At 51.4% G+C, this 15,942-nt stretch overlaps 1 protein-coding gene across 5 annotated transcripts in view; it reads right to left on the bottom strand.

Moving 5' to 3' along the window:
* The window catches only part of LOC103783767 (uncharacterized), a 108,640-nt gene that overhangs the window by 51,133 nt on the left and 41,565 nt on the right, over nucleotides 1-15,942 (bottom strand). For 4 of the 5 annotated variants that reach the window (XR_004667917.3, XR_008624542.2, XR_004667918.3 and 1 more), the window contains exons 3-4: nucleotides 5,455-5,630; nucleotides 4,121-4,272 (exon numbers count right to left, since the gene is read on the bottom strand). Coding sequence is in view for 1 of the 5 variants with exons in the window: in XM_055108787.2 (XP_054964762.1) it covers nucleotides 4,121-4,221 (101 nt within the window). In the remaining 4 variants the exon portion in view is untranslated. Of the gene's footprint in view, nucleotides 1-4,120; nucleotides 4,273-5,454; nucleotides 5,631-10,368; nucleotides 10,482-11,781; nucleotides 11,887-12,090; nucleotides 12,447-15,942 lie in introns of those variants that run through there. The other variant, XM_055108787.2, reaches the window with a different exon arrangement.

Genomic DNA, 15,942 nt, shown 5'->3' with positions numbered 1-15,942 from the left:
AGGATACAGCTGGAACCTCCAAAGAGATTCTGGTTCCATCCCCTCATTTCATAGATAATGAAACTGGAGCTGAAAGGAGGAAAGTGAGTGAGTTTTTACCAACAAGAGCTAGGACCAGAATCGGGGTCGGCTGACTCCTCAACACAGAGCAACACAAACCCCACTTTCCTGACCCTCCTCCTCCCTGAGCACCCCCAACTACACTACCTCATCCCTGTGCAACTTCAGACCCCTGGCAGCAGATGGCAGTGTGTGCAGTCCGGCGGGTCAGCTGTCCATGATCAGCCAAGGAGCGAACAATCACATGGCCTGACTCCGCAGGTCCGCTGCCTCTTCCACCAAGTAAACAAGTCCCGAGCCCTGGAGCTACATGCGCTGAACACATGACACATGCCTGCCCTGTCCCCAGCACCACCAACCTGCCTCCGCCTCTCAAGACACAGCTCAACCAAGCATCTGGCACAGGTCACTTCTCTATGCCTGGTGCCCATCCCTTCCCTATCGTGAGACGATTAGCTCTGGGAACGGCTCGTTCTGGCAGGACAGGCTGAGTTCAGAACCAGCCTCCTGCAGGAACATTTGACCAATGGCTCGGCAAAGACGTAACCTGCACGTTTCCCTGTGCTGCATGGACAAGTGTGGGGCACAGTGACCAGGCTGAGGAAAGAAGTCAGCTGGTGCTTGGGAGGGTGTGAGGCAGCAGGCCAACAGCAACCATGGCAGACAGGAGAGAACCAGTCTGCTGGAGACCAAAGGCTTGACATCTACTCCACCTTGATCCCTGACTCACGACAAGTTCCTGTAAGCCATGGGGACCTTGGATGGATTTCCCAAGTTATTAGGAAAAAAGAGGGGGTTAGTTTGTATCAGTCCTAACTCCCTGAAGGAAAGCTAAATTGATGTGGCTTCAGATGGCTGAGGTCCTAAGTCTCTAGAACTCTCTGACTATCATCTGAATTCTCCTCCTTATGTGTGTGGGGGGTCCCCCTTTTCATCCCCACACAATCTCCATATATGTCTATCCTGTACATTTTTTAATTCTTTTTAAAAATCATTATTAGCGGTGTCTCTCCACACTAGAATGTATGCCCCATGAAAGTGGAAAGTTGGCTTTGTCGAGTTCTGTATCTCTAGCGCCTGGCATGGTCCCTGGCACATAGCAGAGGCTCCATACACAGCAGCAGACGCCATGTACTGGCCTTACTCAGCTCTGCCTGTCCATGGCTACCAAAGGGCATTTGGGTCTGCCCTGCCTCCCCCCAAAGGAATGCGGCACAACCGTCCCCAGTGACTGGAAAGTTCCTTCGGGTGTCTGCCTTTTCACTCTGGTTCACATCAGTCCTCTGAGAATCTTAGTTCGCAAAAATGTCTGACTTCAGCCCAAAAGAGTAAAGATAACGTAGAGGCTTTGGAATAAGAAGTGCATGCATTTAAATCTCAACAACCTCCCTTACCAAATGCATAACCTTGGGTTAAGTCACTTAATCTGTTTCTTTAACTATAAAAGGGAAGTGATCCCTATGTCATATGGTTGTTCTGAGGATGAAATCAGATAAGGAGAGGAGAGCCCTTAAAAAAGGTCAGTTTCCCTTGGACCAACAACTCTGATGCCCATCTCATACCTTCATGCCTCATTATAGACCCTGATCGGGGCACCATCCTACCTTCAGTACCAGGCACTCAGACACAAATCCTTCACAGGAGATGCACACATCCATCCTGGGCCATGACAGGCAGCCCTGGCTGAGCACTGGACTTGTCCTCCCACACCCTCCTGGACTTGCTCCTGTGATCTAACCACACATACCACCTCCCCACGTGGCTCTATCTGCCCCCATGTCCCCAGTCCATCCCTGTAGGCTTGACACTATGGTACCAGGCTCCGCACAGGCCATGGGGCCCTGGAGGTGTTCTCTGGCTTTATCAGCCTATGAGCAGCTCTTGTGGAAGGAGCCAGCAAGAAAGCAAACTCAGTCCATGCTTTCCTCACAGTCACTCCAAGTCTCAGAAAAGCAAAGCAAAATGAGGGCCTCCCACAGACAGCCGGCTGGTGGGAAAGGGTGGTATCTCTTACATATCTCAGAGGGAGGTAACACGCCCAAAAAAAGTGACCAGCACAAGGTACAGATCCTCTCTAAAGCTGTGGCTGCAACCTTAGGGACACTCGAGCCAGGGGACAGAGCCAAGATATGCATTAAACAATTCACAGAGCTGACCGGACCAGGATTCAATGGAATAGAGAAGGTACTGACCAATCAGGGCCCCTGGCAGGGCCTCTCCCCCACAACTCCCAGCCAAGCCACACCACCTCAGCTCCAGAGCCACCAACTCTGTTAACCTCTGCTGGATCCCGGATGGAGAGGCCCCATGCTGCCTCCTGACTCCCAGACCTCAGAAATTCAAAGGTCAAGAAAAAAGTGCCAGATATGCTGGCCCCTCTCTCAGGAGATACCAACTGTTCTGCTATCCTCATTGGGAACACACAATGCCCCATGTCATGTGTGTAGAACCCACGCTGGTGAGCAAGGAGGAAAAGAACCAGATGAGGGACAAAAATAGGAAAATCAGCAGGGAAGCACCAATCCCAATTCTGGAAACATCAGAGGCCAGAGAGATAACTGCATGACCACGAGCAAAACCAACCTCCCCTTTACTTCCCACCCTGGTTTTCCCAATCTAACCAAGGACAGGGCTATTCGTGGGAGTGGGGATCACGAAGAGCTATGCCCAGGGACGCACTGCACATATGAGGGCTGAGACTCCCAAGCACAGCCAGCAGCTACGTCTGGCTCCAGCCCTACAGCCAGGGCTGGCCAGACTCTAGCCAACACTTCTTGAGGGACTTGGCTCACTCCTTTTAGTCTCCCCAGCTGCACCCAAGTCGATATCTCTCCACTCCAACACCCCCTGCCATCCCTCACTGCAGTACTGCTGGAGGGCTGAGACCTGTCAGGGTCCTTGAAGGAAGAGACACCAGATTCTTCCAAACAGCCCTGGGTTCCTCAGGCTGTTCACAGCCAATCTAGAGACTCACCTCAAATGGATAGAGGAGAAGAAGAAATAACAGGAAGCAGAATTGGCCAATCTTCCCTGGATAGCAACGGGAGCAGCATGGGGAAGAGGAACCCCCCACCCCCACCGAAACATATGAGCAGAGAGAGGCGACCACTGTGTGGCCAGAGGCAGGATCCCATAGGTACCTCCGAAAATTACCCAGCATAATTCCTTTTATCTTTAGAGCCCAGACCAATCTGCTGTTGGCTAATTCCAACTGGCTTTACTGGCCAAGAATGCTGTAGTCATCTACTCGATAGGAGAGAGACTTCCTAGTGATGTGTGGGCACCGAGAGTCTGCTTTGTGAATTGTATCAATGATGCCACTGACCTCCCTGATTCTGCAGGCCGTCATCATTTTTCATTTTTAATCACCATTGCTATTACTGTGATCGGCAGCAAGTGAGGCAGAAGAAAAGCATTTCTTTGTCAACTTCCTAGAGATGCTTTGCAATGGCTTACTGGACCAGGGATTTTGTTTTTTAAGGCAAAGGTAATGAAGGCCTAGAGGAAGAAAGTGGCTCATTCAAAGAAACCCCAAAATTAGGGAGAGTCCCAAAGCTCACTGCTCAGCCCAGTCCAAACTCCAGACCACCAACCTAGACTAAGCCCCCTCAAGGCAAAATGTATCTAGATGGCCTTAAGACAGGCCATCCACTGAGACTACACAGGGGAGAGAATCCCCAGGCACTAGGAAGGCTCCCAGGATTACCGAGGGGTTAAACCCAGAACCTCTTGCTGGATGCTGGAGCCAAAGAGAGTTTCTATTACTGTGGGAGGCCCAAATGCTCTGCCAACTGCCACACCCAGCAACACTACCCAGCTATCTCCCACACGTCCGAAAGCCCGACCACTTCAGCTGCCCATCCTGCCCCCAACCCTGTGCTGGTTACTAACCCCATTCACAGAAAAGCCAGAAGGAGAAGGATGCAAAAAAGAGAACAATCGTTTGGGAGATTCTGAATGGAGACGTCTGAGGATTCCCCGGCGGAATAAGGAAAATGGTGTTCATGGGAAGGAAGGAGGATGGGGGAAGGCTGGAGGGAGCAGCCCACACTGGACTTACCTGGGAGGCAGAGAGCGGTTAAATCCTATTTCCTTGCTGCATCCAGTTTCCAGTAAGCAGCCTGGTGATGATTCACTGACAAGACTGGGGTCATGTCGCATCAGTCAGCACTTGTGGTCACAAAACCACAAAAATTGGTGGCTCAACAGCACCTATGAGAGGAAAGAGGGGAATATCCAACCCACCCTGCCCTGAACCAGCCAACACAACATGCTCACCCACCACCAAAACTCCTCCAGAGGACAGCTGAGCCCTCTCTGCCCAACTGGAGCCAGATCTCCAGAAACCCCAAATGGGTAAGGATGAAGAGCAGACACAGACCCAGGATGCCAGTCACTGTGTTTGCCCTCATATATCCTCAAGAAAATCAAAGGGAGGAGGAAGTGGTGGAGGAAGGCAGGGAATGCAAGAGGTCCGAAAGAAGGAAGAGAGAGGTCAAAAGACATCCTTAGGCAAAGCATGGCAAACAGGAAACCAGAAAGAGAAAGCGGAGGCAGGGCTCAACTGTACCCTCAGCCATGTCACATGCCCCTAGCTTCTCTCCCTCTAAGCTCAATATCCATCGGAGAGCTATCAGCCCTTCCTGGCCCTCATCCCACATCAGCACCTTCATCTAGCACGACCTTTCAATCTATCAGCATCTGCAATACAGGAGGAAAGTAAGCAGCCCTGAACCAGACAGACACATATACACACATACACACATACACATACACATACACACACACACACACACACACACACACACACACACACACCTTCCCAGAATAAAAGGCCCTTGGAGATGGCTCACGCTCTCTAGGTTCTGGTTCTCTGATAGAAGTGCTCCACTCCCACAGGGGAGGGCAGACACGTCTGATAAGAATTGCTTAGCACAATGCTATATATAGTCTAGGTTCCTACCAGCCTGGAGATGTGGAGCTAGAACTTGGCAGAGAACCATGCTAGGTGCTGGCAAGGACCATCCTCCCGCTGCCAGCCAATGGGGAGCCTCACTTCCCGGCTGGGGGCCGTGAGGGCACACAGGGTCCTTCCAGGCAGCCCATTAACACTCCACACTGAGGGACACAGGCTGTTGGCTCCGTTTTAGGGAAAATCAACTTCTCCCAAATGTGAGGGGGATGTGTGGGGGCTGAACAGCAAATTCTAGCTTCTCTGCAGCTATCCAGTAGCATGAGAAAATCAATCTAGTCCTCTCTTCTGGAGGACTAAGGGTGGGGTGTGTGGGAGAAGAATGGAGAAGGCATAGCAGGTGGCTGGGCTCAATAAACATCTACCCATTTCTGATGTTCGAAGAAATAAAGGAATGTAAAAGAATGCAGATGAATACTTACTGCAGAGAGCGGGGCTGCCAGGCATCTCCTTTTTTTGTTCCAAATACATGCAAGTGAGCCACTCTATCCGGCAGTATGACGGCTGTCTCCGGCACACTGGCACCATCCTCAGCTGAGCCTGAGTCGCCAAGAGGTTGTCACCCACTCACAGAGCAAGCTGCACTCTCCTGAGTCCTCTGTGAGGAAGAAGAGAAAGGAAGACAGGTGGGCTCACCTCACAGAGCCAACCAAGCAATGAATTGAGCAGATCCCAACCAGGGGCCCATCTGGGGTTAGTATGTGGCTCTGGGATGATGACCCTCAGCTGTTGCCCGCCATCCAATGACAGATGCAAGACAATGTTGGGCAAAATAACATGGGACCTATGTCCTGGAGAAAGGCCAGTAACAGAGGGTACAGGGTCTGATGAAGGAGGGTCTGTTTACCACCTCTTTCAGAAAATGAACCCGAGAGACCACAGAGCTGCCTGAAGCCCGAAATCCAGGCTCTTATCATATACACAGCTTGGGACAAAGAAAATGAGACACGAAAGGTTCCAACGTCCATATACATACAATCTTTTTAGGTCAAGCTGCTCTGTACTCGGGTGCAAAACATGACATGAAGCGGCTGTGTCTGCCTTTGCACTCTGAGTGGGGACGGCTGGTTCCCATCCCCTGCCCTGCTTAACTCTCTCATGTGACCTCGGTCACATCTCCCTGCCCTGCTCTGGCTCCCAAGGCCCAGGAGCCACTCCTACCAGAGATCCCAAATGAGTCACCCTGGGAGGTCCTTGGAGAGAAGAGGAGGTGCTCAGTGACAAATGTCACTGCTAGCATCATCCGCGGGAAAGCATGAGACTGAAAAATAGTACCCAGTGAAAGGAGGGAGGGGGCTCCGGTCAAGTTGTCCCTCATCCTCATAAGCAATTGTTTGTCCCTCTGCCCCACGCTCCAGCAGAGGGGATAGAGAAGAGAAAGGGGAGGACGGTTTGTCCGCATTCAGTGGCGGTGGAGGTGCATCTTCTCTCTCGGTCGCAAGAAGGTGGGGCGGGGCGGGGCGGGATGGGACGGGGCGGGGCAGGGCGGGGGGATCACGCGCCTATAGCGCAAGGCTGCGGTATCGAGAAAAGCCTAGAACCCACAGCCGCCATGATGACGCAAACAAAATTAAAAGGGTCAAGAACTCAAGGCCCACTGTTTCACCTAAGAAGAAAATGAAGATGATGAAGGGGAGAAGAGAAGCTCTGATTTGGGTCAATATGGAAAGGGGAGGCTGACGCAGGCTGCCCAAGAGCCAGCCTTTAGCTTAGTGACGGTGATGCGGATCCGCCATCTTGAAGTGCCGCCCGGCAGAGGACTCTCAAGACGCCACAGCCCCACCACGGCCACTTCTCCCAGGGTACAGGTGCGCCCGCATTCACTGAGGTCGGCCTGGCCCGCCCCTACCCCAAGAAGCGAATCGCCCTTCATTCAAGGCAATGACCAGCAAGACTATCACAAAGAGAACCACGGTGAAAAATCCCAAAGGGCTTTCTGGGCCCTGGGAAGATGTCTGTCATCTGGGACTAGTGGGAAGAACTCAAAAAGTGACCCTATTTGCCAAGCTCATCTAATAACACATACAGCTATTATTTTCTTTTCAGACTCTAAAATGCAAGGGTTCCCAGAGCCCTGCTGAGTTACCTGGTGTTGCTCCCATCCTGATGCCCGGGCGGTGGCCGCCTTCTCTGTCCAGCCCTCCCTGAAAATGACCCCAGGCTAAGGATCAGCTCAGAGCCCCGAGCTGTTTTTGTAGCTTTCATGTTGACAGAACATCCTGGCCACTCTGCTGAGAGCTCCATCTCCCGGCTCCCGATACACTGAGTCATCTTCCAAAGAGGAAAAAAAACAACAAAGCAGCCGTCACCAGGGTCCCCACTGCCGTCGACTGACGACTCACTGGCTGTCGTCACTCTCTGCTTCGCGGCCCCCGAATTGGTAACGAGGGGCTTCAGGGTGCCCAGCTCCCCTCCCGTGGGACTCAGCAGCGTCAGGGAAGCAGGCAGCCACTGCTGAGATTCAGAAAGAAGGGAAACTAACCTGGCATCAAAAGGCTCCCAGGAAAGCTCACTGACCCTCCCGCTGCCGTCACCAGCCCCCACCACTCCATGCCACGGCATGTTCCTGATGCAGAAGTAAAGGGGTATTTATGCCAGGTGGGGGACAGTACCACCTTGCAGGCTTGAAGGGCGTAACGCCTAGGTTACCTCCTCTGCGCCCCTGCTGTGATACCACTTAGGGCACAGGAGCTCCTGTCTCCCCCATTTCTTCTCTAGCCCCCTGCTATGCTCCCATTTTAAGTCCCTGATAAACCACTGGGTAGGGATGGGAACCTATTTGCTGCCAATATATTAGGCATTTCTGTATAACAGTTGTAGTAGCTCCATCTCACTGAACGAGGACATGAAAACTTAAATCATATGACTTGTCTAAAGTCACTCAGCTAAGAAGAAGGATCACAATGAAAACCTAGGTCTGTTCAAGTCCAGTGTCTCTGCTCCCTGCTCTCTAATTCTGGAGCTTATTCTGGCTTTGAAGATGCTATATCCCACTCCACCTCTCCCTCCTCTTGTACGAGGAAGGCAACCAGGATAACTGAGTCAGTTAATCCATCAATTTCAGCTACAAGAAAAAAGCCATCATCTTGAGTGAACCTGACCACAAACGAAGAGGAGAAAGTTAATGACAGTGTCAAGGAACAGCTGAGGGACCCAGACCATGGACACAAGATTGACCACCCAAACTCCCTCAGAGCATTAGGGACTTACAAAATTCCTTAAATAGACAAATTTTGGGGATCTACTTCGTAACAGCCATCTTGTAAACACCAGTAATTCAGAGAGGAAAAATGTAAAAGCTTTGGAAGACCAGGGCTCTAGTCATGACCAGGCCACTTACTAGACATGGGATGCTCCCCACAGGGCTGTGGAAAGGAATAAATGAAGTAACTGCAGGGAAAGTGTCTAACATGGTATCTGTCAAACAGAAGGCACCAAATAGGTATTTGTTTTCCTTCTCCTTTCTCTAGCCTCCCTCCTGGAGCTCCCAATCTGATAGGTGACATAAGACTTATACACAATCATAACACAACAAAAGTACCATAAAAAGGGACAGACTGTATGGAAGTTTGGCTGAAAGGGCAGGGGTGGTTATGAGAACTGCTTCTTGCCAAGGAAATCAGGAGAGGTCCACGGAGAAAGTGAGACTGCCACAGGTGGATGCAGAGGAGAAGAGGCATGGAAAACATCACTGGTGAAAACAGATAGGAAAAGGAAGTTGCCTGGTTTTGTTGGAACCTGTGGTCCACCAAAAGAAACGGAGAGAGGTAAGACTGTACAGGAAACCTAAGGCCAGTTACGGCCAGCATTGAGCATCACGCTAAAGGGAAGGAATTTTACTCTGGGAATTATGAGAAACCATTTTAAGTTTCTGAGCAAGAAAGACAAGATGGCCGCTGCACGCAGAAGGGCCTGGAGAGAGGGGGAACGGGCAGCGGGGAGCCTCACAAGAGGACTACAGCTGGAACCATGGCACTGGCAGGGGGCATGGAGGAGAAAGAGAAGAAAAACAGTAAGCAGGCAGGACCATCCGAACAGATCCTCAAAGCTGCCATGGACCTCACTTCCCTGTCCCCACAGGGAGGCTGCTGGAGACAGAGCCTATTTGGGGAACACAAACCACGGGTCTGACACGTCTGAGATGAGCTGCCGAGCCTCTGCCTCCACTCTCATTCAGACACTCAGCTTTTCCGAACTACTCCAAGCACCAGGCTGATGAGGACATGGGAAACCCACGCTCTGGCAAAGCCGGGCCCAGGTGTTGAACCCCTACCCAGACGCCTTCCACCTGAATCCCCACCCAGGACTGTGTCCAAGGGTGGGACTAGGCGGCTCTGCCCCTGGAGCCACCTTCATTGCGGCAGCCACCACTGTGCCCGCCTCTGCTGTGCTTTTGCCCCCCCTTCCCCTCCTCCGTCATAGCCCCCGCCCCCCGCCCACTCTGCGGAACTGGCACAGCAGGACAGAAAAACCAACGCCACCATGTCGGAGACCAGCAGAAATGGCTCCAAAATGGCAGCTCATCAGAGGAGTCCAGAAAGATCATAAACCCACCCAGGGAAAAGAGGGGAAGCCAGTGACAAGGGGAGTAAACTGTCAAAACTACCTCCCAACCAAGCCCCCCATAATCATCACATCTTTTCCTTCAGAAACATCCTCTCAAAAATCAGATGGGACATGAGTGAAAGAAGGGTGCCACCCCCTCCACCAGAGAGGCCCTAGGAGCCATAGGTGGTATGGGGCACTCAGAAGGATGTTCTGTAGCCTCTTCCCCAAGATGAGGCTAGAAAACCACCACTTTTGTCCTCAAGCTTGGCTCCTGCCAGTAACTAGACAAGAGTTAGCCCTCCCAGGGATTGCAGTCCTTCACTGCTACCCAGTCAGACCCTCCCCAGCTCTATGGGCCCTGGGGAGCAAGAAGGTAGGGTTGCAAGGAAGGGCCGAGAAGGCGCGTGCCATGCCCTCAGTTATGTAATAAGAAGGGCGGTGCTCGTCCTAGGCCAGAGACCCAGGGCGCACTGCGCTTCCAGATGCGCAGTCACGGGTGGGGGCCACTGCGCATGGCGCAGGGCTTGGTAAACCCCCTCCCCACAAACGTGAGACCTGCGACAAAGACAGGTTAGAGAGCCGGGACCCTGATTTTTCGAGGCCTCCCTCCCCCAACCAAAGGCGAACAGCCTGCTGCCCTAGTTTTATTCTGATTCTCCTCATTCCCTAGACTGACAAACCTTTCTAACCCGGGGCCTCCAAACCTCCCGTCTCCCACTGACTTTTCTGGAAATCCCACCAGATACGGAGTTTCGAGCAATTTTCTGGGGTCAGTCCCCCATCCTCACCTTTCCAAGCACCACGTAGTAGTAGCTTCCAGAAGGTAGATCTTTCCCATACTGGGCTCAGCTCACAACTGGCTCTTGAGGGCCTCTGGACAGCCCCGGACGTCAATGCAAATCTGTTGTCCCCAGGGAGTAGCCCAGAGTCAGCAGGAAGCCCAGGGTGGTGGCAGTAGCAGCAGCAGCAGCTCTGCCCTACCTTGCCCATGCGTTTCCAGGGGAGCCAAGAATTATTTTGCCGCAACACTGAGGTGTGGCTGATTGGAAAATTCCCTTTTCCAACACCAAACTACAGAATAAATATTTTCTTCCAATTTGGTCAACCCTCTGCATACCCATCTCCCTAACATTCTTCCCTCTAAATAAAAAGTTTTGGGAGCCCTGAGCTCTTCCTCCTTATAGTGCGTGAAATTTTAAAAGGCATAGGAAGAGGCTTCAACTGGGCAGTCAAAAGCAGGCATAGACACAGGAGCCTACGCACACCCCTAAAGAGATTTTAGAAAGCTGCTGGGCTTCTCCCCGCTCCCCTTTAAGCAAGTGAAATGCAAATTCAGATTTGATACCCTGCCCTGAGCCAATCAAAAAAAGCTTTTCACCTGCCATTGGCCCACCCACCAATCAGAGGAAGTGTCTGGAGGGAGAGCCCTCCCCTGGCCAATGGAAGGCCAGCTCAGTCACTTAGTTAATGATGCAGCAGTACAGGGAAGGCCATCACATGTGAACTGGAAGGGAGCCAACATGGAGACACAGAGAGCGCAAGGTAAACAACTTTCCAACGCCAAAAGGATGACATTTAATCTCTAAATGCTAGCTTCCCTTCTTAGCTCATCCTTAACCCCTCTCAGCTGGCCACAGAGACCCCAGGAGCCTCACTACCTGTCCCCATAGAGCTCCTAACCAGATGCAACAGTGACTGCGTCACCATTCCCCACTTTTCCCAACTACGCAGTGACAAACCTACCAGCTTTACCCCACTTCTCCCAGCCCACACCCCACCCTGGCCACTCGGCTCCCCACCAGCCTCAGAATCCCAGGGCCAGACCTTTCAATAAGGCAACCCCTAGGGAAAAACTGTCCCTCTGTCTTCCTTTCGGCACTTCTCACTCCCTTACCTTCCACATAAGACCTGCACGGACAGACAGATGGACGCTGACACCCAAACAACTTGGAGAACCAGTCTGTCTGTCCACTAGAAGGAAATAGGGTAAAAGCTGGGAGGTCAGGTGGGAAGCAGGGGATGGTTCACTCCTCTCTCCTCTACCCTGGTCAGGCTTGAGCAGCTGACACTAGGGAAAAGAAATTAAAGTGGGAAAAAACCCTCCCTCAGAGAAATAAATAGCAAAAATCGAGAAAGAAGGTGAGAAAGACAGAGCACCCACATACACAGAGACAGCGCCCCTGATCCCAGCAAATACATACGTGGGGGAAGAAGGGGGTTACGCCATCAAGTCCTGAAGCCCGTCGGACCACCCATCGCCGCCTGCGCAGACCCAAATCTTGGTCCCGCCGTAAGGTGCCGCAGTCCTGAATGTTCCAGAATTTGGTCCCATCAAACCCTCCACCGTCGCCCCACAACCTCTTGCTCCCACCCCTGCCCCCCACCACCACCCCACCTCCTCCCCACGGGAACCGCCCGTGCCACCTTGCGTGTCATCTCCTAGCCTAGGCTACCCAGAGGCCTCTGGCCCTGACAGATCTCTGAACGCTCAGCAAGTGAGCTGGCAGAACCTGGTGCCCGGTGTTGCTATGACTTGTTTCTTGATTTCTCTCTCTCTCTCTGCTGCAGCACGGCTGTTGCTAGCAGACCTATCGACGGAGCTTGCTTGCTCGCTCGCTCTCTCACTCTCTCTCTCTCTCTCTCTCTCTCTCTCAGCTCTGTGACGCAGATCTAAATTCTCCAGTCTGCTCCTTGTGTTGCAAGAGCAGAACTGCAGCTTTTCCCCTGGAGAGCCGGAGGGCAGTGCCAAGGCTGGTCAAACAAGGCAAAAAAAGTTGGGCCTACACTCTGCTTCCTTGGCCACACTTTTCAGCTCACACCCTCCCACCTCACCCCTCCTGCACCTCACTGCTCTGGGGCATAGAGGTCCCTGTCCTTTCAGGCTCACTCCTTCCCTGAGGCCTTCCCAGGCATAAGAGTAGCTTAACTCTTTGAGTGGCAGCCCCCAGTGCCCAGACAGGGCTGCCCTGTACTAAATGTTGCAACATGTTTTCTTGAGCCATATGGGCTTCTCCAGCCCTGAGAAAAAATGTTCCTCACCCTGACCACTGTCCCATTAACTCTTTGTGCCACAGACAAGTCCAGGATTACAGTCATAGCTGATTTCTGTTGTTTTTTGCCTTTTTGGCCAAAAACCAGGACCTTTTTCTCCCTGGAATTTCTTAAGGACAAAAAGCGTAATTAAAACATTGCCTGCCTACCCCACAAATGAGATCCTTCTATCAGGGCAGGAATTTGAAAAACCAAATTGAACTGCAGCCTGAAGAATCCAGAGTAAAACCAGTCTGGATATCCATCCTTCCTGGGCTCAAAATTTTAGGGCCTAGGTAGATACATTCAATTACTTTTCAAGTAATTGGCCACACAGTCTCAGAGATTTGGGTTGCTGAGTCATTTGTTCCCAAGAAGATCTGACAACATGAAAAACAGCAAAACAGAGCAACAGCCAAGCCTGGACCTGAAGTGGCCAATGACTGGGTTCTCCTCTCCAGCATGGGCAGTCAAGCAAGATGAGCATCCACTAGCCGACCCCCAACCCCTCCACAATGTTCATGCATGGATGTCCACACTCCCGGAAACTCTTCCAGGAAGGGGCGGTCCACCAATGATCTAGAGATGGAGTGGGGTTGTTTTTGGATACTCACAGGTCTCCACTACGGCAAGCAAAGAGCTCCCAACATTTTCCTGCCCCTCCCCCCAGACGCAAAAATGCTTCCAAGAACAACTGAGATACTAAATCACTAGACCCTACATACCCAGATAGACCAAGGGAGTGTTGGGTTCCCACACTGCTACATCCAAAGAATGCAGAAAGGTTCCTGACAACCAGTTGTACCATATGAGCCTAGACTTGACCAGAAGTGAGTGAGATATTCAGGTCCTGGGTCAGGTAACTTATGAAGTCTATGACATCAAGAACCTTGCAACTTCCAGGAAGATGAATGAGAATTCGAGGCCAGGCAGCTACCTTATCCCATATCTGCTTCCCAGGCAGCCTTCTTCAAGCAACTACTCTGGGCCAAAGTTTCATCCGGCGGAAAGAAGGACCACTTGGAAGACAAGCATGGCACTACACAGTTTTAAAAGAAGACCAGAGTATCTGCGCCAGGCTCCCAGCAGGAGGGAAAGTGCTTCAAATTCACACCTTCTGGGCTCCAAGGTTGAGCATGCCAATAAAGAAGTTACCTACTGGTCTGATGACCAAAGGAATGTGGCCTTGATGGCACTAAAGTAAGTCCCCCAGAAAGGTCCTCTGGTTACTTAAATCCCATTTGCCGTAGTTTCCTTCTCCATGGAAGAAAAACATGCCTAAGTTCATGTCAGGACATTCCTGATTTATCCAAGAGCCCAGGATCAAATAAACAAAGGGCTCTGAGCTCTGCCAGGGAGCCTCCTCCTTCAGGAGGCAGAACTAGAGGGAAGTAGGCTTGGTACAGAGCTGGCCCATCACCCCATGAACTTGGTGAGTGACGTGGCTGCTCACTGCCATGGCGATGGGGATGTTACGGGTGGGTGGAAGTGAGAGAAGAGGCAAATAAGTCATGAGAGACGAAGCGAAAGCGAGGCAGGGTCACAGGAGGAACCTACAAAGCCACAGAATTTGTAGAGAGGCCGACTGTAGTCTATGACCGCAGCAAAACTAAGCTGAGTCCCTGCAAAGATAAGTCCCCATCTCAGGGGTGCGGCATGAACCAACTATGACTCGCAAAAACCTATGACAACACTACGTTCAGCAAGGCTTTGTTTCCTTTCATTTTCCCTCTAAATCTTTTCCTTCCCATGACCCCGTTGGTACGGCTTTGATGACTGGAAGAACACTAGGGTTTTCGGTTTTGCTCCGGTTTGAATAAAATGACACAGACATACGTGGAGTGGTTTTAAGGAGTGGAGAATTTAATAGGCCAGAAAGAAGGAAGAGGCTTTTCCTGTACAGAGACAGAGGGAGGGGGGCTTTAAGCCGAAAGAGGGAACCTTGAGTACGGTGGAAAACAGCCAGTTATATGAGGAGGCTGGAGGAGGCAGGATTAAAACAGTCATTTTAGGTACCTCTGCCCAATTCTAGGTCTTCCTTCTATTAACCTGATTCTACAAGGCACCAAGAACAAAAAAACCCGAATGGGATGACCAGGAAGCAGAAATGAATTCAGTTCCAAAAACATGGGAGGATGTTTACTTAGCAAGCACACTCGAGCCTACAAGGAAGCAGTTTTACAGGGTGCTGCATGCAGTGTTTGATTTCAGGGGGTAAAGATAACTTCAGAGTGGGGAAAAGGTGCTGGCTCCTTCTACTCACCCTCAGAGGCTTGGGGAGGCCAGGCCAGTGCAAACTTGAAAAGGCAAGGCTTCAGCTCAAGCCCAACAGGTTGCCGGCTCTCTTTGGCTCCTCGGCAGCTACCGGACTCAGGAACTAAACAAACTCTCCAGACTTCATGAGCATTCCGTGGCCTCCGACTGATCTGGGTCAAAACTTCGAAATGCCAAAGACAAAGAATTTTTTTCTTTAAAGGGGAATGAGCTGAACTTTGACCCGCCCTTGTTCAGGGTGTGGAATGCAAGCACTGTGTACCGGCCACAAACTCCAGTTCGGCAGGCAACAGCCAGAAAAGCAGTCTTCATGCCGGCTTCATGCCGGCCTCCCTGTCCTGTTTCCTCTTTAGGGCCAACTCGACGGGGTCTAGGTCTTTACCTCGCTCTCCAGACAGGGAAGCTGTGCAGAGGACACATTCCAATCTCTGTTATCTAGAGCTAGAGTGGATGTTCTAGATAAATCTGGCAGCGATCTGATCTCAGGTGGAACTAACAGGCCCAGTCCACAGCAAGATGGCATTTCTGTTCACTCCCTGGGAGCTGGTGGACAACAGGCACTTGGTTACCCCCTGAGGTAAATCATTTATTAAGTACCTACTAAGTGCTAAGCCAAGATACAGCACAGGAAAAGCATCAGAAACAGGCCATCATGGAGAACACACACATTCCAGCTGAGGCTAAGTATTCCCAAATTTGCATTGCTGATATTTAAAACATCTGCTTACTTTAAAAGCTGAGATCCACTTTTGCAACGAAATAATATCAAACATACTGCTTGGTTCCCAGGCTAGCTCACAAAAGCCCATTTTATCCACTCCAGGAAGTCATCAACTCCAGTGTCTTCAGGGGCCAGGCAGGTAACGAAGGAGTACAGTGGCCTGGGGAGGGGATGTGCCCAGTGGAAGGACCGTGCCACTCCTGATGGGCCACCCTCCTGGCTCTGCCTGCTGGGGACCATCTGGGAACAGAGACCCAAAGAGTCCAGATCATCCAGGTTTTCAGGGCAAAGCGGAAAACTAGCTTTATGTTAAACTCCTGATTTTTTTTTAACACTG

Source organism: Pan paniscus, chromosome 1 (genome assembly GCF_029289425.2).
Source record: "Pan paniscus chromosome 1, NHGRI_mPanPan1-v2.0_pri, whole genome shotgun sequence".
In the NCBI taxonomy this organism is placed as follows: domain Eukaryota; kingdom Metazoa; phylum Chordata; class Mammalia; order Primates; family Hominidae; genus Pan; species Pan paniscus.
Note: the sequence above shows the minus strand (reverse complement) of the source record. Positions and strands in the feature narration are given on the sequence as shown.